Source organism: Denticeps clupeoides, chromosome 15 (genome assembly GCF_900700375.1).
Source record: "Denticeps clupeoides chromosome 15, fDenClu1.1, whole genome shotgun sequence".
Lineage (NCBI taxonomy): Eukaryota > Metazoa > Chordata > Actinopteri > Clupeiformes > Denticipitidae > Denticeps > Denticeps clupeoides.
Genome location: NC_041721.1, coordinates 16,951,892 through 16,976,528, shown reverse-complemented (window position 1 = coordinate 16,976,528; position 24,637 = coordinate 16,951,892). Strand labels below are relative to the sequence as shown.

The 24,637-nt window shown below is 42.7% G+C and overlaps 3 protein-coding genes across 7 annotated transcripts; 1 reads left to right on the top strand and 2 right to left on the bottom strand.

Annotated features, from left to right (window-relative positions):
* The first annotated feature begins 5,888 nt into the window (after nucleotides 1–5,888).
* On the top strand, nucleotides 5,889–18,792 carry dzip1 (DAZ interacting zinc finger protein 1). Of its 5 annotated transcripts, none has more exons than XM_028953775.1 (19): nucleotides 5,889–6,043; nucleotides 7,168–7,343; nucleotides 7,515–8,132; nucleotides 10,468–10,552; nucleotides 11,228–11,343; nucleotides 11,446–11,595; nucleotides 12,840–12,980; nucleotides 13,054–13,116; nucleotides 13,341–13,469; nucleotides 13,761–13,821; nucleotides 13,921–13,965; nucleotides 14,467–14,526; nucleotides 14,749–14,891; nucleotides 15,363–15,567; nucleotides 16,639–16,771; nucleotides 16,863–17,206; nucleotides 17,280–17,401; nucleotides 17,867–18,059; nucleotides 18,414–18,792. In XM_028953775.1, the coding sequence occupies exons 1-19, from the start codon at nucleotides 5,926–5,928 to the stop codon at nucleotides 18,494–18,496; spliced, it is 2,985 nt and encodes a 994-aa protein (XP_028809608.1). In that variant the 5' UTR covers nucleotides 5,889–5,925; the 3' UTR covers nucleotides 18,497–18,792. The 5 variants fall into 5 exon arrangements, with proteins under 5 accessions (XP_028809608.1, XP_028809609.1, XP_028809607.1 ...); XM_028953776.1 differs by having other exon boundaries at nucleotides 11,443–11,595; nucleotides 17,280–17,386; XM_028953774.1 differs by having other exon boundaries at nucleotides 11,443–11,595.
* cldn10d (claudin 10d) lies at nucleotides 18,667–20,938 on the bottom strand. The gene is made up of 5 exons (XM_028953780.1): nucleotides 20,544–20,938; nucleotides 19,950–20,111; nucleotides 19,757–19,838; nucleotides 19,575–19,682; nucleotides 18,667–19,123 (listed from the first exon to the last, which is right to left on the bottom strand). Exons 1-5 carry the CDS (start codon nucleotides 20,773–20,775, stop codon nucleotides 18,889–18,891), a joined length of 819 nt encoding a protein of 272 aa, XP_028809613.1. The 5' UTR covers nucleotides 20,776–20,938; the 3' UTR covers nucleotides 18,667–18,888.
* An 832-nt stretch (nucleotides 20,939–21,770) lies between these two features.
* cldn10e (claudin 10e) lies at nucleotides 21,771–23,321 on the bottom strand. Its single transcript, XM_028953779.1, has 5 exons — nucleotides 22,979–23,321; nucleotides 22,593–22,754; nucleotides 22,379–22,460; nucleotides 22,189–22,299; nucleotides 21,771–22,123 (listed from the first exon to the last, which is right to left on the bottom strand). Exons 1-5 carry the CDS (start codon nucleotides 23,208–23,210, stop codon nucleotides 21,802–21,804), a joined length of 909 nt encoding a protein of 302 aa, XP_028809612.1. The 5' UTR covers nucleotides 23,211–23,321; the 3' UTR covers nucleotides 21,771–21,801.
* Nucleotides 23,322–24,637: the final 1,316 nt, after the last annotated feature.

Sequence of the window (24,637 nt, the reverse complement as noted above, 5' to 3'; positions counted from 1 at the left end):
CTAGGACAGCCTAACTGGTGAATTTAACTTTGTCTAACAGGGGGACTCTGTGATAAACTGGACTTTATAATTGACACTGCGTCAAAATCAAGTGAAATGAGGGTCTAGGACTTTAGCAAAAAGCCAGAGAAAACAGATAGGTTTTGAGATTGGATTTAAACACTGAGACTGTGTCTGAATCCCGGAGCTCTATAGGAGAAGGATCTGCTCCCAGCTGTGACCTTCTGCACCTTTGGTACCAGTAGTGACGCCGCACCCATTGATCGAAGGGGGCGTGGCGGTTCGTAAAGAACCAAAAGTTCACTCAGGTACTGTGGGGCGAGACCATTTAGAGCTTTATAGGTTAAAAGTAGGATTTTGTAGTCAATCCTAAATTTGATGGGTAACCAGTGCAGTAATTGTAAGACTGGGGTGATGTGGTCAAATTTCCTGGTTCCGGTTAGAACTCTGGCTGTGTAACGGATGCACACCAGCATCCAATCACCCATGCACATCAGTTGGTGTCAAAACAGAGATTTTATTTCCCTCTCTGCTCCCGCAGCACACTCTGAGGCAACTGCCCGTCAATACAACTTGTAAAACATAATTAAATAAAAAACAATAAATAAATAAATAAACCCACCACATGAATTCAACCAGTAACTCAGTCATTAAATGATATATATTAAACTATTTACAGGTGAGCCCAACAGTGACATTAAACAACAGTAAATCAACAGTAAAATACTAAAATACAATTTAAAAAAGAAAACGACGATCGTATAGTGGCTACGTCACATACATTTCACATTTAACATACCTGTGGGAACACAGCAGGGTACAGTCAGTGGCTAACGTTCACGCGTCACGGCCCTCCTCTCATCCTACGAGACACATGCTTCTGCTAACACGTGGCGGCAAATAAAATTTCTTTTTTTCTTTTTTAGAACCGCGCGTGCGGCACAACGCCGCACGCGCTTATAATACACAGCATAATACCAACAACATGACATAACTTTAATAACTTTAATACACCTATATACAACACATGATATGGAGAACACTGCACGCGCGTCTCACCCCTCTCTGCTCCCGCAGCACACTGAGGTAACTGCACGTGAACGCGAGCTATAGAGTGCGCCATTAATGTAACCCTGACCACACAAACAATGTGGAACCAAAATTTTCGTTCCCACCCACAAATACACAGAAAAAAAACACATGAACCCCGTAGCTTACAATTACAATAAGTTTTGTTGGAGTTCACGACATACATACAATTATCTTACATAACATCCCGGCCACAGCTGCAGCATTCTGTACTAGCTGAAGTTTACTCATGCACCTACTAGAGCATCCAGACAATAATGCATTGCAGTAATCTAACCTTGATGTAATAAATGCATGGACCAACTTTTCTGCATCATGCATTGAAATGATATTTCTTATTTTCGCAATATTTCTAAGGTGAAAGAATGCTATTCTAGTGACATTATCTACATGCGAATTGAATGAGAGACCTGCATCAATGATGACACCTAGATCCTTCACTTCGATACTCGGTGAGATAGAAAGGCTTTCCAGGGTTATTGTGTAGTCAGCCAGTTTATGCCTGGCTGCTTGAGGCCCAAGTACAAGCGCTTCTGTCTTGTCAGGGTTTAGCAGGAGAAAGTTGGTGAGCATCCACTGTCTAATGTCCTTCAGACAATTCTCTATTTTGTTCAGCTGCTGCCTCTGGTCTGGCATTGCTGACAGATACAGCTGTGTGTCGTCAGCGTAGCAATGAAAGCTAATACCATTAGCTTTTTTTTTAATACCGGTTACAAGACCATCAGCAAGAAGCTTGGTGAGAAGGTGACAACAATTGGTGCGATTATTCGGAAATGGAAGAAATATAAAATTACCTTCAACTCAGTCTGGAGCTTCATGCAGTATCTTGCCTCATGGGGCGAGGACAATCATGAGAAAGGTAAGGGATCAGCCCAGAGCTCCACGGGAGGAGCTTGTTAATGATCTGAAGGCAGTTTAGAAATGCAGCTTAAAACGCACCATAGTTGCGAAATGTCTGCCCGCAGTCCGCGTCTGCACATTTGAACATGGCGCGCGGTTCATTACGGTGCAGTCTGCAGTGAAGTACATAAGCCCTTAAAGTATCTGACGATTTACCACAGAAATTGCAATTAAACATCTGGGAAGTACTTGGCAGGGATTCTGAAAACAATAATAATTATTAGCCTAATTGATAAATACAGATAAAACTGCTTATTACAGCTAAAACTGCTTAGCCTTACTGAACCACACGGACTTACTAGCATGGCTAGCAGATAACTTCATAGGCTTGGGGATTCAAATACAACAGAAAAAGGAAAATATACGCCCAACTCCCAACAGATGGCCTGTACAGTATACTGTTTTCTAACAAGCAAACGAGCAAACGCAAATTAATAATTTTGGAAATTTTTAATCATTAAAAAATAAGCGCACTACCCCTTACCAAAGTTTGTTAAAACGACAATATTCAAGAAAATCCATTGCTAACCATAACCAAAGCATTTACCAGTTGCTCGGCTTTGAAATGGACAGCCACCCGTCCGTCTGCGCTGCACTGGAGGGAAACTCTGAGGGAAAATGTCAGCGCTGATGAAGTTGTGATTGGACAAATTTATATAGGTGTTTTAAACATTATAAAACTATTTAGATACACATAAGTAAGATATACTCACCAATTTAACAGCCGGGGATACGTTGCGAAGAAAAATATACAAATGTTTGCTGTTGTCAGTGGGACGGAAACCTTCAGGGCATTCTGGGTTTAACCGCCACAATTCAAATTATTACGGTACTGCACCGTAAAATGTTTTTTACAGTACTCTACAGTGTATATTATGCATGCGTTATATTTTACACTGGCCAAAACCGTTAATTCAATAGTAATATATGTTAATCTATACGGTACAAAAATGTTTACCAAATTACATTTTTTTACAGTAATTTACACAATAAAATACAGTTAGATAATTTAAGTTTTTTTACTGTAGGTTTTTTACATTAAGTTACTGTTAAATTTATGGGCATTTTTTACAGTGTAGCTTCTTGATTTTATTTAAAACATTTAAATTATTGCCAGCAAAATAGTTTCATGTTTAATCCTTTTTTGTGTATTAATGTATTTATTTATTTAGACAGATCTTAAACTCCCCCCTACCACCACCACAAAGTTACGCCCTTGATAGACGTGCTGTAAGTGTCCACAGATGCGTAGACATATTGCTGCGTGGAGCTTTGTGACAGGAACAGGAAACTTAACTTAAAACATAAGAAGAAATAAAATGTTATATTGTTACGTTCTTTTACTGGAATTTCAAGGAAACACATGGGAGAATGGAGGGGTAGTTTTGTAACACAGTCATGCTTGTCTCGGTTTTTATTTTTGTACTTTTGCAGAGGCTGAGGTTTGGGCTGTGTCTGGGTGACTGCTCCTCCCCACAGCCAACCACCCTGCACACCTCTAAATGCAATTGAAGCCAATAAGAAGCAAGCACCTCCTACACATCTACCCAAGTCTCAGGAAACAAATGAGAACTTTGCATGCTATTGTTTTTTGAGAAGGAACCTTCTGAGAAGGAGCAGGACAACATTCAAATTAAAGGAAAAAACAAGTGTACTAAGGATAATGTTAATTTAGCTGAGGAACACGGCATTCTGATCACTGCGGTACAGACAGAGACCCTCTTTTGAATGTAAATGTCTGAAGGGAGCCCTTTCCCCACCACTGTCAGGTCCCATGGCCATTACTCACCTGCACATTGCCACAGCATCAGCCACCGGGGTGCCGTTCCCTCACATGGAATTATGGGGACGGTGCTGCGGTGACCTCTCACTGCAGTGGGGACATTCCTCACACTTTAATGATGGGAAATGTTCGAGATAAATCAAACCCAAGCATTCCCGATGTCGAGACAAACGGCCCGTCCTCGTGCTACCACCGATATACTTGGAGAGGTGGAGTAAAGAAACGCAGTCTCGCCAACACAGCTGGCAGGTTGCGCTTTGGGCCTGTGTCCTGGCGGATCCATGTGTTTGAGCGATGAACGCGTGCTCCATCCAGATGACTTGTGCCATGAGTAACCCCCACCCACCCCGACGTGCGCGCTAATTAATATCTTCGCCTGTGCCGAGTCGGAGCAGAGAGCTCTCACCTCCAAGGCTGCTGCAGTCAGAAATAGCAATCCAATTTGTTCTGTTCTCCCTTCCCCACAGCTGCCCCCTGGAAGCCGGCTCCGCTGAGACGGAGGGTTTGTTAAGGTCTGTGAGTCAAATGAGGAAAAGGACGGAACACCAGAAAAAATGTGAGAGTAAAATGCAAGAAATGGTCAAGGGCTCGACTTTTCCTGATTCGTCTCTGCGAGCCTAAGCATGCCTGAATGCGTTTGCGTGATCCTCCATGGAACTTCTGCTGCCTTCATGTGTCCTCATTACAAATCCTGAGCCATCAAAAGGTCAAAGTTGTATTACTAGTTGCCAAATTGTGTCGGGAATGTGATGCAGGACTAGCCGTCAGTAGACGGAAGATTTAAAAAAATAAAAAAACTTGGTGTATGGTAAATGACATGCTGTAGCCAAGTCACTACCAACAGCATGGTTAACCGCCTAGTTAACTAGCAGGTAGTCACTAAAGCTTTGTAGATGTTACCAATTTTTTTTCTTGGAAAGTCAAAGCATTTGAATTCATGATGGGTCGTCATTATGAAGTGGGAAGAAAAGCACTTAAATGCAGCATTCAAGTCTGTACAACAGTATACACAGTTTACAGTGTATTGAAATACTGTTTCACTCAGACCCCCATAGCGCGGTCGTGATACAGGGACTGAATTAAGACTGTTATTTCCGAGTATCCAGAGAAGGGTCTTATGCAGTGTAGAGTGCAGGAGCAAATTTTATGGGAGGGAAATAAAAACAGCAAATCCTGCTGTAGGTGGGAATCTTGCTCTGGATGAGTTTCTGCCCTAAGCCCGGTGTCCTGGGACTAAGGTGAGTCAGTATGTTAGAGAATGAAGAATCATACCTATTCAGCTCAAAACTAGAACTTTTATTGAGCCACGCAACATAATCTAACTCAATAGGGTAGTAGTAGCCTAGTGGGTAACACACTCGCCAGAAGTGTACCAGAAGACCCAGGTTCAAATCCCACTTACTACCATTGTGTCCCTGAGCAAGACACTTAACCCTAAGTTGCTCCAGGGGGGGACTGTCCCTGTAACTACTGATTGTAAGTCGCTCTGAATAAGGGCGTCTGGTAAATGCTGTAAATGTAAATGGTGTGAAAGTGAAGTGATTGACATTGTGAAACACTGCAGCACACCACACGCTGACACAACAAAATGTGTTGTCTGCTTTTAACTTAGTGAGCAGTGTGTGGGGTGCTTTGCTCAGTGGCACCTTGGATTCATACCAGCAACCTTCTGATTACGGGTCCGCTTTCTTACCTGCTAGGCCACATTTGCCCCACTTGATACTTGTACATCTGTATCTGTATATTTAAAATAAAAAAAATTAATACAGTTGTTACTAATTTCATTGTTTTCAGTAAAAACGAGTGTATGTTTAGCTGTTATGTTTTACTGTGGCCTGTGTACTGAAACGTCTAGTGCGAGGTTACAACCACACGGGGGCGCTATCAACTCAAAAATCAAGTTTATGAGAAATCAAGTTTATTTTAGATCCAAGACATTTTATCTGGATGATGCATCGCATATAACAACTGTTCATTCTTTCATGAAAAAAAGCACAAACAAAGAAAAAAAACAAGGTATGCGCTAAACACACAGAACATCTCTAAAGCGGACAGTTTTTAACAGCCGGGCCCTGTAAAGCCCCCCGGATTTGTCGGGGTGGGGGGTCCTCCCCTCCCCCTCCCACAGGCAGGCAGGCAGCAGCGCGCCGCTGATGCGCCCAGTCTGGAATGTGCGGCTGCCGACGTCACCGGCGTCCGCATCCAACAACTTCTGCCGACGGGAACAGCGATTTTTTAAAATTAGTTTTCCAACCAAGCTTCGAAAAAAAGGTGAGTTTGTTTTTTTTTACTTTTGCGTTTAAAACAAGCGCGTTTTTTTCGCCGCAGGCAGCCATTTGCAAGGTAGGAAAAGTTTCTCTCCGTTACTTTGCTGTAGCTGGAACGAACGGGACCGGGTTCGGGTTGGAAATCGGGTTGAAACGCTTCGTGTTTTACTTTGGCTTTTGGTTTGCTCGGCTATAAATGGAACACGGGCTCCGGCTCTCTGAGCCTTTTGTTCAGGAGTCTTGCCCCGACTTGAGATGTGCAGAGGCCCGGAAACCCGAGAGGCGGCGATGGCGATCTGGTGGGGGGAAGATGCGGGTCCCGTTTTCATTTGGTGACGAAAGGACAGATCGTAGAAGGGAAGTGGGGTTTTTTAACCTGGAAAGGATTACACGTTTTGGACTTCTATTTGAAAAAAAATAAAATAAAAAGGGAAAAATCTTTTTAAAATGTTTTATAAAACATTTTCCACAACCCAAAGTAATGTGAGAAGAATGTAAAAGTTACAGTTGTTCAGTAGCAACGAATTAATCGACCGGGTGTAAGTTATAAAGTGTTTTGTTAGCGAGAAAAGCTAACGTTGGCCTGTAGAATATATCCATGCAGTACCGCGCTGTTTTTATCTAGTTTAACATATTCGTCGCTTGTTTTCTTGGTCGTTTCGTGTTGATATCATTATGGACAGTTAGGGGAGTTGCATGTTGTGGAACAACGTGTTCCACACTTCCCAGGGGTCGCGCATCTGCGTGTGCGTGTAAAAATAATGTATTCCCCACCGTGTCACCGCCGTCCCAGGAGAAGAGCGGGGCGGTAATGAAGGGGTGCGCGGGGTTGCCACGTGTGCAGCATAACCTCCCACCTCGGATACAAGAACCGTACACTAACATTACTGACCGTGTTATCGTATCTCATCTGTACGACGTTACTGTATTTACTACATTATTTCTATATCTGTTAGATTTCTGTTAAATTTCTACTTTAAAAAATATAATTCATTTTCTTGAGGATTTAGTATCCGTGTCTAAGATGTCATTAAACGGTGACCCGATTCGTTGATAGTTTGTGTGTGTGTGTGTGTGTGTGTGTATTATGGTGTAAGTAGGTTATTTATTTAAGTTGCTTTGCCGCAGCACGGATCTGCAGGAATAGCGCCGACCTGGCAACCCGCGGGACACGTGAACTTGGAGACGTGCTTGTTTGTTTCCATGGCGACGGAAAGGACGCCCTGTTTCGGTGTCGCCGAGCGAGGCTGAACGGGAGGAAGGAGGAGGAGGAAGAGTCGGTACAAAACCCCCCGCCCAAGATGGTAAGGAGGCTTCTGCAGCAAGATCGCAGGGTAAAAATAACATGTTAAGCTGTGATCGTTGTAATTAGGGAAGCTGGTGAGTGTTCTGCATGCTTCCACTCTCCAATCTGCTGCTTGCTTGTCCTTAATGACTGATTGTCATGTTGTTTTTCTTTTTGCTTCCATTTCCAGCCATTCTACAACAACGTATATTACCCGTATCAATCAGACGTTCAGGGGGCTCCATCGTCTGCAGGGATCCCGTCGCTGCTGAACTCCCCACAGAGCCACCATTCCTCAGGCAGCCAGGGCGCACCAGCAGGGGCAGCCATGTCCGCAGCACCGGCGAGTGGCATCACCCTTCCACCCTCCATATTCCGGCCCAGGAGAGAGAGCATCGACTGGCGCAGGATCAATGCGGTGGATGTGGACCGTGTTGCGGCCGAGCTGGACATCGCTGCGCTGCTGGAGCATGTGAACGGCGTGACCTTCTGCAACCTGGAGGTGGAGAAGTGCCAGCGGTGCCAGTCCCCTGTCGACCCGGCGCTGCTCAAACTCTTCCGACTGGCCCAGTTCACCGTGGAGTACCTGCTTCACACTCAGGACCACCAGAGCCACAGTCTCAGGGTGGTCAAGGACAAGGTCGAGGCGGTGGAGAGGGAGCGGGAGCAGCTCCGCAGCGACCTCCAGAGCAAGATGCAGAAGCAGACGGAGTCGCTCAAGACCTTGAAAGACGAACTGAAGCAGAGGAAGAAGATCATTGCATCCCAGCAGGCCATGATAACCGCTGGAATGGCCAGTTATCACAAGGTGTGTCTGTTCCCCCTCACACAATCACCTTCCATCATCTTCCATCACCTCATCCATTCCTCTCATGGTCCCCAAGGTCCTCTCATCAGGCGAACAGAAGGACAGATTCCGTCTTTTGAGATGGCAGAGCAGTTAGTTGGGATATCCAGCAGCTTAGCAGGTGGTGATGCCCCCCCAAGCCTATTCTTAATTCCCATGGTGATATCACACCATTACTCACTCCTCCTCCATCCCCCTTCACACCCCTGGCAGGCTGTTCCTGGTCGTTACTCTGCCGCTGTCTTTTATTAGCATGTGACGGGTGACCTTTTTTTTTGTATGGGGGGGGGGTTTACGTTGGAGGCTAGCGTTAGCCTGACGCTACCGGTTCTCCTCGGTCAACAGCTAATCATTAACAGCTTGGTTTTCAGACACAATGCTGAGGATTTTGGGGCCGAGCAGATGGTGTTTCAATGACAATGGTGACAATGACTTTACTCAATCCACTCATGCCCAGTAACCAAAACAAAAGGTATTTTGTGGCCCCCTCCCCCAGTTTTCTTAACCCCCACCCTAAAGAAAACCCCGCTCCTTTGTAAATGACGAGCCGTCCACGTTGCTACGGCTTGGCTTGTTGGTTTTCCATGATCCTAGCGTAGATAGATTACTATTGTTTGCCTTTGCCCTATGAAATGCTCTGATTTTGGTTGGTCGTGGCCAGCTGTTGCCAAGGCAACACCTAGCGTTTCATGTGACTGCATACAGTTTGTGGAACATGCTGCCCCGGCTAAATAAAGCCGATTCACGAGCAGGTACAAATGTACAGCTCAATAATTAATCAATTCATGCATATTCTTCCATAGTAGATGTACACATAATATTTTGCGTTACATATAATTCCAGTATATGGATTTAGAACTAGTTCTAGAATTTGTTGACCCTGCCTGAATCTAAACACTTCACAAGATCAGAGTTGTGGTAGTAGTCTAGTGGGTAACCGGAAGAACACAATGTCTCAAGTTCAAATCGAACATACACGTCCCTGAGCAAAACTCGTATTCCTTAGTTGCTTGTGTAAGTCGCTCTGGATAAGTGCAAATGTAGTGGTCAGGGTACCCATGCAGACCAGTGTCCACCACCAGTAGCATCTAGCATCAGAATCTCATAACTTCGGGTGGCAGAGTGTGTGTGCTGAGGCTAATTTTCTGATGGGAAACTGTGCATCACAATGACAAAAACAATCCTCTTCATGTAGATGTTAGTTTGACACGTACCACCTCACTAAACATGGCAGTGGAAGGATACTGTACCCTGCCATAATAAAAGGACACGAGGGCTGGTGTACTGGAAGAAACAAGTCAGATCCATGGAGGTGCCACCTTGCAACCTACAGGATCTGCTACTGAAGGCTTGGTACCAGATAGCGTAGCATACAGGTCTAGTGGGCCGCTCGGGCTGTGTCGGTAGCAAGAGGGTGCTCATAATGTAATGTCTGACTGGTGTATACAGTAAAGTAAAATTCCTTCATCTGTTTATCTAGAATGATGTTCACTTAATTTAAATTCATTCGTGGCAATTATATACTATACCGCCTTATTATCGCTTATTGGTTTGTTGCCTGTATGCAAATAGTGCCACATTAATGTATGTATGTGTGTGTGTTTATAATATAATAGAAATATAATCTCTATTTTTCATAGAGTTACTGCCAGTTAACAGATTCTGTATCTGTAGACGCTCTTCAGATGACTAATCCAATTTCACCGCTGATTTAGGGAAGTTATCACAGCGCCGCAATGCAATTATGGCAACACAAGAAGTGCCTTATGCTGACTGTCCATGACTGACAGTACTGGGTTCTCTCCAGACAAGTGGCTGTGGCGTCCTGCGACCTGGACAAGGAGTCAGGCGAACACACAAAAGCCACAAAGGCGCACAAATGCAACACATACATGTGGGTGTCAGTAACTTCATTTTAAAAATGGATGAAGGGCTCAGTTGCTGGTTTGTATGATGATGGGTGTAGCCTGCTGTCAACATGTCCAGTGCCGTGATGCGCTCTGACGTGCAGCGGAGGGGGCAAAACGCTCCATTCCTCATGCTCCGTTTCCCTGGAAACCCACCAGAGATCCCACACTCACACTCTGATTGGTTGAGGTTGGGAAAGGGTGAGGAGGGGGAGTGAAGGTTTGCCACTGTTCTACACTTCTGTTCGATCCGTTGTCTGAGGATTGTCATTTCTGCCATGACACACACTGAATGGCTTAGAGAAAAAATTCTAATGATGGTCCAAGCAGATTCTTTTGCCAATTTATACAAAGAAAGTACACAGAAAATATCTATTTGTCTCTTTCAGTGCCAACACTGCGACAAAGCCTTTTTGAATGCATCTTATTTGCAAAGCCACATGCAGCGCAGGCACCCTGAGGAGTATGACTTCAGTAAGTAACACCCACTGTTCTGCCTTTAACCCGATTTTTCACGTTGTTCCTGACATGTGAACCCAGTAGCAAGATGATTTCTAGCGAAGGGATCAAAGCGGTCACCAGATCCTACCGAAACAGGATATATGTAGATGAGCCCTTGGGATAAGTTTCAGCACTGATGGTGTATAGGGTGGTAGTGACCTAGTAAGTAAGACCCCAAACCCCACTTCAAAGTTAGTAAGTGGGGTTCAAACCCCACTTACTTCCATTGTGTCCCTGAGCAAGACACTTAACCCTGAGTGTCTTCAGGGGTACTGTCCCTGTAACTACTGATATTGCTCTGGATAAGGATGTCTGATAAATTCCTTAAGTGTAAATGTAAGTGGGTGTAGGCTTGGGAGAGCCAGTTTGGTTGGTATGTGAAAACTGTAAACATGTTGGTTTAGGTCAATGCAAGCATATAAAATATTATAAGCTTGCTTTGTTATCTGATAATTAAGAATGGGTCAAGATGTTCCCCTGGTATATAAAGATGTTGGCCACTTTAATAGAAACACCTATGCTCTAGCTAGACTAAGTACACTAATGTAAAGATCAGAGATTATATGATGGGATGGGAGCTCTACAGTAGTAATACTGAATAAATGTCAGTTGATCAATGAAATGCAACATTTTCTTTTTGTTCATTAGATCTGATGTCTGAGAACCAGCGGAAGCTCCAGTCTGTCAGGTTCCAGGAGGAGATCACTAAGCTGAAGGAGCAGCTGGAGGCGCAGCAGCAGACCTACATAACTAAAAGCTCACAGGTGCCCATAGGGTTCCATACAACAGCAGCAATGTCACAATGTTCAGAAGAAACAAACAAGGTCTTATTCGTGTTCTTCCTCATTCCCCTGGGAGAGAAGCAGGAGCAGATGATGAAGGAGCACATGATGAAGGAGCTGGAGAAGTGGAAAGAGGAGGAGAGGAAGAACATGAACAGGCAGATGGATGAAATCAGGGAGCGTAACAATAGAGATATGGACTCACTTTACAAGAGGAACGCAACACTGGAGAAGGTAAAGAGAGATTTTGCAAAAAAAAAAAAAAAATGAAAGTTATTTGCAGATATTGTTTTTGCTGCAAATAGGATTAACAAAGGATAGTCCATAAAGGGAATATCTATAAGGTTCAAGGTTAATTTGTCATCAGTAGCTTTATATAACATGTACATGCCCCCTTTGCAACGTTGAATGTTGATTTTGACAGGACAACATGTGCAAACAAGCAGCACAGTGCACTGCAAAAGTGACATTCAGTGAAAATGTGACATTTAGTTGAAAACCAGTAAAGTAACTACAGATCTATGAATATACAACACTCCAGTACTATTGAGGGTGCAGAATGTAAACCTTGTTGAATGATGAACGTGACTTTTTGCTATTGAGTTATTCTGTTCCTGACAACAGTCACACACCTTAGGATTAAAGTTCTTTTGTGTTACTTTTTTGGCCATTGTTTTGTGCTATGATAAAACTCTTTGTTCCCAAAGTCCTGCATCTGTGCCTCTTTCCCCTTCACACCCGAGACGTGACAGATACTTTAATATAGAGTAGGGGTGTTAGAAAATATCAATACAGCAGTATATCACAATATTTTACGTGGTGACATTGTATTGATACAGGGGCAGCATCTTTTTTTATGTAAATGTAGTCCATCGGGTGGACTAGCGTTTTCCTTAGGGAGGTCAGCAGAGATGAGAATCAGTGTGCGACTACAACCTCCACTCCTGTAGATGGCGCTGTACAGCTGGGCTCTTTAAATTACTGCTTGCATTTCAGGCAGAGTGAAGTCGCATGGCAGAGCGATACAGCATCTTTTATTTCAGCAGATTTTCAGTGAAATGTAGAATATCCCAATATGTACAGCATCACAATATATCATAATATAATCGTATTGTGATTCCTATCGTATCGTGAGATATTTGACAATACACAACAATTTTTAAGACAGTGGTGACAAATTTGCGTAAAGGGGGAGTGCAAGTAATTCAATGATTTCATTTTAACAATGTTAAAAATACTGCATAGATGCAATATTTGGTCTACAAAATGCAGCTTTCTCAAACATTAGTCTTGATATGTGGTTCAGCAAATCATTTAGTAACGAATGGGTTTTTAATGGATGAAATGTCATGCAACTGGCTTATATGGTATTATAAAAATTGTAAATGATAAATGCATCCAATGTTTTTCATTCAACCTTATTCATGTGTTCATTTGGGCTTTAAATTAATTCAATAAAACATGCTTTTTCATATTAGCAACTGACCAAAGTGCTGGAGACCAACAGCTTGCTGATGACCAAGATTGACAGCAGGCAGAGCAGCAGCTCGACTACCCATGGTCAGGAGGAGAGGTACCAACTCGAGGTGCTCAGCCTCCAGCAGCAGCTCCAGAGACAGGTCAGAAATGGACTCCATGTTTGTAATAATGTGTGAATTATTCTTCCATCATTCTTATGATCGTCATTTTTAGGAAGAGAAGTGGACATCTAAACTGGATAAAGTGAAGACGAAATATGAGACAGAGACGAATAAGGTACAACACATTTTAAATACCAAGTAGTTTGTAATGTGACAGGTGTTTAATATGTTTAATATGTTTTAGCCGTTCTTCAAGTCTCTAGCTTTTAATGATCTAGAATGTGAAAGCCAGAGCTGTCTTAGAGCTATGAGCTAGGGATATTACGTAAAAAAGTGTAGAGCGATTGGAAAAAATGCCCCTGCCTATGGTGGCCCTCAATTTCCCTCTTGCCTCCCCAGCTCAGCGAAGACCTGCAGAGCATGCAGATGTCTCTGAGCGATCAGAAGGAGCGCAGCCGCAGGCGGGCGGAGAAGATGGATCACCGGCTGCAGGAGCAGCAGCAGCTCCTCGCCTCCCAGGCCCAGCAGGTCAGACCGGGGGGGCCGTCACAGGAAGTGGTTCACTCGTACAGGAAATCCTGAATTAGTGCTGCTTTCCAGATTCCTTACAGCCTGGGTTTTATAGATCTGATAGCTGGGCCGGTCTATATTGTCTATGTAACATTTTGAGTGCAGTTAGAAAGTTCTGAAAATGCTTGAAGGAAATGAAAGTTGGATTAGTTGGTACCATTTCTCATGTCATATTGCTATGTTATATGAGAATCCATGGTAGAATCCCTGATAAGGAAACCATCCCACGCCAGTTTCTGTTTCTCTCAGATTAATTCACAAATGAGGCCGATCACTTCCAGTCCGGTCTCCATAGTTATGGAATGTCCAGGTATCGTTTTTCTTATCATACACTTGTTTCAAAGTATTATGCATATATAGCGATTGTTTTATATGACCAAAATTTAATATAAATTATGTTCTATTACAGCTGAAGCCTCAATTCCAGACAAGAAAAGCATTCCAGTTACTTATGGTATGTCAGCTTGTTTCTGTGTTTCTTTTGGCCCCAGTGCATGAGAAGACTAAATCCAGTCCTTCTAAAATGCTCAATATGGCCGCAGTAGCATGAAGGGATCAATTCATATTCAAGTGAATTCAAGATCTTTCTGTTTACCTGGATTTGATGATCCTGCTGAATTCTGACGAAGCAGCTTGATTGCATGGAAGTGGCTTCAGATTAAAACATTCTTGCTTTGTTGCCTGCATTGCATTAGTTCTGGGAAATTACTATTAAATAGAATTTTTCCAGGTGACATTCTGAAGATCTTTAAGCGAATATTGTGATTTGGGACGTAACCATCGGACTGGTTGACTGTTCATTTAAACACACAGTCTCTGTACAGATATTGGCAGGACTGTTGTTACACCACCCCGCACCACAGGTTATAGTTATAGAGCCTCTCTTTCTCCAACCTCCCTTACTCTCCCCTAACCCTCCCTGCTCTTGTCTGACCCCCCTGTGCTGTCCAATCAGAACCCTCTCCCTCGCTCCATAAACTGGATCCCATAGAGGAGCAGTCAGAAGAGGACAAAGGTAAAAAATGAAACACCAGAAAAGAACGCACCACCTGTGGTACCATTTCACTGTGAATGGAGAGAAAATTTGAGCTGAAGTAAAAGTGCCTTTTGTTCTGGCATGATTTTTGTTTCTGTTTCATCTGTGCTGTGATGAGTTCCACATCAAAATGAGCGCTATGGTGGACTTTAGCAATGGGTTTTTCTTTTTTTTTTTCATTCATGCTCGTTTGTTCTTCAGATTCCAGCATTTCGGAGAGTAGGTCTGCGTTAGTGATACAGCAGGCGAAGAGCTTCATGAAGAACCCGGGAGCGAGGCAGGACATGAGGCACATAGTGGAGCAAGCTTTCGTGCAAAGGCTTGAGGGCAACAGGGTCAAACGGGTAATACATCTTATTCTGATTACCTGTACCTTAGTAAATACATTTGACAAATTTTCAGGAATTCCATCTGTGGGTACATTTCACAAATGATACATTTGTGAATTTCTTAGACATTCATATGTTCATATGTAAATGCACTTTTTCTTAACTATTCATTTAATATTCATATCAATATGAAATATGCATGAACTTAATAATAAACATTACTACAAATAAATTATGTGGCACTACGTAGGTTGTGGTGTTATAAATCACCATGACAAATCATAAATATTTCTGACATTAACTGAATTAATAGATTAAAAATACAATAGATAATTTTTGCATAATCGCATCTTCAGTGTCAGCTTTTATATTTGCTGAGATTACATGACCCCTAAAAAAATCTGGGGATGGTTTGAGAAACAAAAAAAATAGTTTGACAGTAAAATTTTTTTATTTTAATTTCTTTATTCATTTTGTCACTCTCAGGGCGCACGGAGCATATCCAAAGAAGAGTACAGCCGCATCATGTCCACAGTTCTGTCCAAGAGGAGGGAGACGGTGAGGGTGGATCCGAAATATAAATTTGTGGAGGAGGAGATCAGGCGCACCCTTGACCAGAGGTTAAGAACCAGGCTGGAAGGCGGAGATCTCGTACCAGATCAAAACAGCCAGACTATGCAGTCGGCACAAGGTAGCTTTCACCAGTTGTACAACAACATTGTTGGAGTTGCTACTCCGTAACATTTACATTTAACAGACAGCCTTTTCCAGAGCGAATTACAATCAGAGGTGTGAACCTTCACTGGTCTCACGATTTGATTATGATTATCATTGCCTCGATATCGACGCATCACGATGCAGCCTATAAATTCTCTACATGGTCAGAAAAATGTTTATAAATGTTTGACAAAATGTCTAATTTCACTGCAGTGACAGAAGGTAAAAAATTTAACCGACATTATTGTTCTAATGTAATACAAATGAACAGTTAATAAGTAAATGTCAGTTTTTCAGAGTATTATCGTCTCAGTCACAGCATAGAAAGTAGATGTTTTTAAAAAAAAAAAAAACATTACAGGCAATCACTTTTTCAAGATTAAATATAACAATATTTGTAATTGTAATCAATTTGATGTAACTATAGAACTGATTTATAGAACAATTGTTTATTTTAATGTCTAATACCTTTCCTACTAACATTTATTTTTTATATTAATTTAGGTAAAAATTGGTAAACAGTCGCATGTCAAAACCTTTATTCAAATATAATCAGTGAACAGCAATACTGTGTGTAAAAAAAATCCAACCCTGACGTTATTGTCTCATCTGAGTTCAAAACAGTATTCTTTACAGAATTCAAAATTGTGAATTAAGCTAAACATCATATTTAACATCCCATAATGGGACTATTTAGACTGTGTACAGTTAAAGCGCGGAGATTAGAGAAAATCTAAAGCGGTTTAACTGTACACAGCGGGTGCCCCGGGGCTCAGCGTGAAAAGTAAGCATGTTTTTTCTAAACTCCCGGCAAGACGATAATGTCGTGTTGTAGATATTAGAGAAAGATCAGCTTTTCCTCCTTCCCGCTTTGTGTGTGTGTTTCTAAGTGGTAGAAAGAAAACTTGCCCACTTGGATTCTATTGGTTGCGTGAAAATACGTCACGGCTGGCGGGTGCTGCGCCGTGCAGCCTGGGTGGGGTTTCGACATTTTAATAGTTGATGAACCTCACGGACTGCATCTTTCCTGTTGAATTGATCCAAGCCAGGCCAAGGTCAAGCAGTCTTCCCTCCAGGGTGACCCGTGTGGTTTCAGGCCCAGTCGCTAAACTACTGCTTACTCCACAACCAGCACCGCGCAGTAGGACAAACACCCTTCCCAAAACCTCCACGCCAAAGTAATTTTTACTTCAGCTTCTTCTCTACACCCATCAACTACAGTGGTTAAAGGTTAAAGGTTACCTCATAATTTTATATCTGTTCTTTTAGATCGGTTTATTCCTCCAGGACGTCTCCCTTCAGTACGGATGAGGAATCGGATGAAGAAACGCCTCCACAGAAGCCAAAAACCCTACAGGCCAAAGCTCAGCTCAGCACTGCTCCTCAGGCTGCCAAAGTCACACAAGCAAAGAGCTTGAAACTTTCTGCCCTTCCAGCCAAAGAGCCTCAAGTTAAATCCTCAGCAGCTCTGGTGACCAAGACAACAGTCACGGCCGTGGAGAGCGAGAGCGAGTGGACGGAAGGAAGTGAAATGGAGGAGATCGACCCCAAGCAGCTTCAGCGTGCCCATAACCACGGCCAGAATGGGAACATGAACCACAACAATGTCCATGGTGAGTTCTTCAGTCTTATTTTCTTTATAGAGAACAGAGTTGTGAACTTAGTTGCTTTGCCAAACCTTTCCAGGTTATCTTGTCAAAGACCTGACCAGGAGTTTGGAGAAGCAGCTCGCCGAGCGAGGGCCCAAGAAGCCGGCAGGGGGAGTGAACACAGTGCAGGACAAGAACGACACGGTGCGGGAGCTCAAGGTCGGAAACTCTCAAGCGCTTTTTGGGCTGAACTTTTGGTGAATGATTGGCTTAACCAGGAGGCAGGACGTTTTTGGCCAGCCCAAATCTAGGGTTATGTTGGAATCACACATGTTTGGGTTGACATTTACTCACAGGTGCGGCCACATTTTGCTTTTCCCCAAGCCTTGTGATCTTGTCGTATCTCTCGACCCATCTTAATCCCACTCGGCTCAGGTTACACAGGTGCTGATGGCACCGCTTCCATTATGCACTTTCCACAGGGTTTCACGTTTCACGGGCTTCAGTGGAAAATCAACACAAAGGCCTGCCGACGATGGCAACTTTTCGTGATGAGCTTACAAGCTTATCCTGTGTGTGACCGAGACGACGTTGAGGATGAAGTCACAGATAACATGAAATAAGGAAAGGTGTCACTGTTTGGAGTGGAATGCTAGATGTTCATTGGGTTCTATGTTTTTTCAGTTCAACAAGGACAATAAGAGCGACGATGATGATGATGATGATGATGATGAAGATGACTGGGACATCTCTTCTTTGGAGGATGCACCTCTAGCTCCTCCCACGACAAAGCAGAGCCCATTACTGGTAAAGAGGAGCGTGGAATCAACCAGCACCAGCATATGGGGCACGTCCTCCAGCAAGGGGCCGAAACCTGGTTAGAATCCTTTCCGTATGGACTAGCCTGGTCAATGTAGCCTGTTGGTGGAAAGAAACCCACACTTGTTTGATTTTAAATGTACAAATTGTACAGAATTGCGCATTTCTTCTCCTGCTCAAAATACGTGTGATTGTCTAATTCTAATGATTTATATGGGTGCTGGGTATTGATGGGTGGCCCATAAAGCCAAAGATTCAAACCTCATCTCCTAAAACTTGTGTGTGAGGCGCTTGAAATGAAGAAATGGTAGCGTTCTGTTTCCCCTTTGTGCACTTGTGAAATATATAGTAATACAATATAGATAATAGTAGACATTGTAATGGTAACAAGGATTGTCTGGCTGTTTCTCAGGGCTAACCGAGGCTGGGACTGGCAGCACTCTGAAGAGTAGCCTGGTGACGGTCAGTGACTGGAGTGACTCTGATGGTATATAAACACAAATTCTACATTTTCAAGCTGCAATTTATCCAGAAGGACTCAGACTTGTCACCTACTCAGCCTTTTAAAATATTGAACATAACAGGTAGCTTTCAAAGCAATACTTTATAGAAGCTATGGTACTCATAATTACAATGTATTTGATACAATATGTGATGTTGCACTTGGAATTCTAGTACATCAGATATTTTTAATGAATAATTTTCATTTAATTTGTAAAAGATTTTCATATGAAACATGTGTTTGTAGAGAAAATATTTCCACATTAAATAAAAAAAGATAAGTTTAAAAAGTCTCCAGTGTAATTTTGCTTTGCTTTTCTCGGCTTAAATGAAATCCAGAATGCTGAAATCCAGCATCCATGTTGGTGTTTAAGAATGTTTCAGCCTTACACAAACGAGTCCATACTAGTCTGAGCCAGGGACCCAGGGGTCATGGAAATGCGTGACGCCGGCCGGACAGCGCGGGTTCCCTGCAAAACCCGGCTCATGCTGATGGCTGGCAATTTTCCAGTGAAAAGTGTGGGTCCCGAAATCTGTTTGGACGACCCTGGCAACATGTATGTCCTTCTCGTTCGAGTTGTAGCATATGAGGAAGGTCCACGTTGTGTTTTCTTTGCCCTCCTTGAAGAATGACATAAAAATAATACTGAATGTGTGAAATCTGTACATGCAGGACTGCCCTCTACAGTCTATTCATTGAATTTAAAAACTGATGACCCTGCACTCCCCCTAATTACAAAGGGGGATGATGCAAATAATTTGATTCATTGCCTTTCTTGCTTTCAAGCCTTTTGGATATGAGTAGTATTTTCCTGGAATGTAAAATACTTGAACAATACATATATACAGTAGAGGCCAAAAGTTTAGACACCTTCTCATTCAATGTGTTTTTTTTTTTTTTCATGACCATTTACTTTGGTAGATTCTCACTGAAGTCATCAAAACTATGAATGAACACATGTGGAGTTATGTACTTAACAAAAAGTGGAGACCTGACCTCCACAGTCACCGGACCTGAACCCAATCCAGATGATTTGGCTGTACAAAAAGAAACAGTGTTTGTAAATCTTACGTGCTAAAAACTGCCTCCCGACCGGTGAAGAACGCCATGACAGAGGCTGATGTGATCATCAGACAGGATCCTCCCCAGCCAATGAACACTGCAGCACCTATTTCAAATCTAAGAATAAAATATAGATTTTTTTTGTCTGTTCCACTGTGGTTTTCATATTTTGACATGAGGCCTTTACTTACTTCTGGGCATTGTAATTTGGATCCAAGAACTCTTTCCGTACTCTATCCCCCCACCAGGAATACACAATCAAACCACTTAATCCTGGAGAAAATGAAAAATAATTTGCCACTGTTCTACACCATTCACAATTCAGACTACATTTCAACTACATATTTATAATTTATTAATATGAGCTGCCAGTTACATGATTACCGGAAGCCAGGAAGGTCATGCTGGCTGCAAAGGCGATGGTGGCATTGGTTTGTACTGAACCCCCAATCTTTGTGCACTTCATTCCAATCAGGGTGAGCACAGTCGCCCAGAACCCAAGGATGACCGAGATGACAGACAACGCTCGGCACACGTGGAGAAACACTTGCAAAAAAAAAAAATGTTATGTGAGGTTATCTCCATTCTCTTGGTTTTAGCCAGTAGCCATCCCACCCGATGTTCTGTGCTATGTTTGTGCCCATAAGGTCCATATGAGTGCTTTCTGTGTTAACCCTTAAAACTCCAAATAATTGTCCGGGCAATTTGATTCTTTGTCAAAATGAAACCTGCATTCATGAGTACGTCACTTGTTTTCTCAACTTAAATGGTCTCAACAATAATAATAATGGATGTACACTACCAAAAGCTTGGCGGTTATGCAGAATAAGATGGAGGTCATTTTAAAGAGTCTAATGCAAGCAAGATATTTCTTGTTTTTGGTATCAGGAGAAAGTGAAGTATGTTTGATGAATCTACTTTTTTTAAGTCACCTCTTTTGACTAATGTGTAAAGGATAGAAAGTGTTTGTATCCTCACCTGAAAGCCCCAACATAGAAGGATAGTATTTGCAGTCAGACACGCCAGAACTGTCAGAGACGCAGTCCATCCAGAGGTTTGAGTAGAAGTTGGAGGTTGTGAGGACGATGCCTCCTACTTCTGAGTAGCTCCAGTACTCTGTAGCCAACGTGGAGCAGATCAAGATCCAGCCGGCAAGGCAGGCTACAAAGCAGGAAATCTCCACATACATCACCATAGTCCTTTGCTTCATGGTGGTCACTTGTCCTGGGATCGATTAAAAAGGTGACCAACAAGAGGACAAATTTTGACGGCTCTTGCGAGAATGTCTGTCCTGCGGTGCTTTTTTGAACAGACTCTATGTTTTCCCCTTGTTTCACTTCTAAGGCTGCGGTGTCGTTGATGAACCTTCCATATCTCCCTTGTGGTGTGCACTTTGATTACTGCAGTGTCATTTACACTGGATAAACACCCTGGCCACACCCTATGTGCTTACTGAGGGCTTGAGTTTCGTGGGGGCTGTGGCCTAGAAGTACACGTCTTTTTTCAGTATTTTACCAAAATGGCAACTTAACTTAAATGTTTGATAAGGACATAATTTCTAGCTTTTGTGCAGACTCACACATTCTATGCACTTTTGCAACAGAAAATTAAAGTGGTGCTTAACAAGGTGAGTGATCTATGCGTAGATTGGTAGTCAATGTTCATCATGATGATGCTTCATTAGACAGTATCAGTTGCAGATCCATCCTGATTTTAAAGTGGTTTACTTAATCAGTGTTTCCTTTGCAGCAACACGTCTTCTGAAAATGAATTCTGGTATGTGTTCGTAAAAAATGACGTCATATAGCAATTTTCTAGGCTTTCTAGTGCAAATGTATATTCGGTACAGATATATATTGCATAAAATAAGCTAAATAAATAAACTAGTTTTCAGTGTTTAAAGGTACAATAATGGCAAAAGTGTACAGGAAACCTCATGCTGTGTGTGTGTAAAATAAAATATATTAATATTGTTATAAATTCCTGAGTCGAAGTTGAGTCAAAATGTGCATTAAACATATAAACATGTAAAGGCACAAGAACAACAGTATTTTCAAATAACATTTATTTAATGTTGATTATTAAATTAGACAAACATCATATTTTAATATATTTAATTCAACTGAACCTTAACTGAATTATTAAACAGATTTGAACATTGTTTTCAGGCAAATCACAAATACAGAAATTTCACAATGTGACAGTGCGACAGGGAGATTGTCTAATTTATCTTCTTCTATATGTATGAGTTCTTGATGAAATACTGATTCGGATCAAACTTTGAGTACTGTGATGACTTGCTGGACTTGGAAGACTGCCTTGACCCTGAGGATTGCTCTGATTTTTGAGAATATTCCAATTTCCTTGGGGACCTTGATGAATGCTTGGGTTTGGACTGATACTTGACGTTTTTAGTGACCACAGGCTTGGCTTGTGCTGCGTTGGTCGGGTAAAGGTCAGACACAGACGACGCTGCAGATCCTGAGCGGATCTCCGACACCGCATTGAGCTCTGAGTACAATGGAGGACCTTCAGTGGCCACAACAATGCTTGGTTCCCTGAAAAGGAAGAAAAAATTTATGTCATATCAAAAACATTTTTTATCACACAGCAGCAACCTTACCTATGTTTTGCAGACCAGATTTTACACAAAGACACCAAGTGAAATAGTCCTCCTGTCATGTGGAACATGGAGCCACTAAAGCCAATGAAAATTGGCGTCCCCAGGACATACCTTCAACACAAACTGATTTAAATTTGCATATAAAAAAGATAAAGATGTAACAAACATGCAGCCTTTACTCATAACTTACTTTAATCCATCATAGGAGGGGTTGAAGTAATCGGCTGAAACGTATCTTGAGTACACTGCATACCCAGATGCTGCCAGCAGTCCTGTCAAAACATGATGAATGTTGAATTCTTTGTTGCTTAAAAAAAATCAGTTATGCATACTACTTTTTTATTGGCTCACAGTAATTATAAGACGACACAGTAATTACAAGGTTTATGGGAAGAAACATTTACCAGCAGTGACGTGACAGCAACCCCCAACAAAAAGTGTCCTGTTCTTCTCCCTGTCTTTTCCACCAATGTATGTGCACTCCATTCCCATGAGGCTTAGCACAAATCCCAAGACCCCAGTCGTCATTCCTCCCATCAGAAGTGCTCTGACCACCTGAATGTGATCTGCATTTAAAGCAAACAATTCTCACAAAACCTGTCACAATACCAAATACAAATTCAGGAGGTTACACATCACATGTCATTCTTGGGACCTTGAACCAGGTTTGCAGGACAATAACAGGAACTTGCAAACCATGTATCTCCACAGCAGAAGCCTAGGTTACTTTACACCCCATCACCCAAAACCCTCTCACTCTACCATGTGGAGAAGGAAGATAGACGCCTACCTTCTACTGACCAGAGCACAGGAAAATCGTAACAGTTGGTGACGGCCGTAGAGTCTGTGAAGCAGGCCCTCCAAAGGCTGGACCAGTACCAGGCCACAGTCATGATGGCCGATCCACCCTGACCACCTATGGCAGAGACCTTCCAGCCCTCCATAGCCATAGAGCATCCGATGAAGATCCACCCAAACATGGTGAACAGGAACCCCAAAATCTGTATTGCACGGACCTTCATCTTGATGTGGTGAACCTTTTTCCCCCTACTCTGTTCCCTGTTCAGCCATCCCGTGAAGAATGAGGATGTTTGCCTCTAAGATGTGGGAGGGTCTGGCCTAACCAACATTTCTTGCTCTCCAGCCTGTTAACCACTGTGAATCAATGCTAGGTGGTTTTCCCACGGCCTCCCGAGAACTCTGCTGAAAATGCTTACCTCAACATTCAGATCGCATTTCCACAACACACAACAGGAAAGAGAGGCCAAGTCGCACTCGGATTCATGTCGCATTCCAGTTTCAAGGACACAACGACCTTGTCTTTCAGCTTTTTTGAGTCAGTAAAATCCGTTAGTGGATTTTCCAGGACTACAAAAATGCCTCCTGTGCGCAGAAGAAGTTGAGGCAGACAACAGGGTTGGCATTCATAGGGTAAAAATACCCATATACTACAGAAAGTGCCAGGTTCCACTGTGCCTCACTTCTAAAAAGAACTGGTTCAAGAAATTGTCCATTCAAAAAAAGGGGCCAAGAGCTGATCAGGTTAACATTGCCCCAGGCTTTGGAAGCTTATTAATAATTTCACAAAGGAGAAGTGTACGTGTGTGTTTAGTTTCGCTTTAATATGGCCAGACATGTCTTTGTCATTAACTCCATGGATATTCAGAGCCTTGCTGTTGAAAGAGTGTTCCTGCCCTTCTGGACCTTCTTGTTGGGTGTGTGGCAGAACTACAGAGGAAAGACGAGTCGGTCTGTGTAATGACTTTCATTAATTCAGTCAAGGGGGGGTGGATGTAGGGTGGCTATAAGTAATGCTCGGCTATTTTTCAGCTATTAACATTGTGATTTAGGCAATCTTTCACGCACAACCGAGATATGAGGCTGAGCAGCAGTTACAACTTTACCATCATTACTTTCAGTTCATCTCTGAGAGAAATCAGAGATCTTTGTGTTACTGTTAAATAGTCTAGAATGAGGTGTGAAGGTCCATGGAGTGTATACAACTTTTATGTGTCGATTATCTGTATTAAAATGCTTTCCAAACAAAAATTTGTGGATGACTGCAGAGGTACATGAGCTGCTCAAAGTACGAGACTTCGCCTTCAGAAAGGGTGACAAGGTGGCCCTAAGATCAGCCAGAGACAAACTGTCTTGAGCCATTAGAGCAGCAAAGCAGGCACACGGGCAGAAAAATCACAGCCACTTCCAGGACAGCAGTGACACGCAGCGCATGTGGCAGGGCATCCAGGCCGTCACAAACTACAGGACTAAAACCTCCACCTGTGACAGCGACCCGTCCCTACCAGATGCGCTGAATGACTTCTACACACGATTCAACACACAGAACAATGTGACTGTGAGGAAATCCAACCAATGTTGTCTCTAACTACGCGGACTTCAACTCAATGCAGAGTTAACTCATGAAAAGTTGATGGACCGGACAACATCC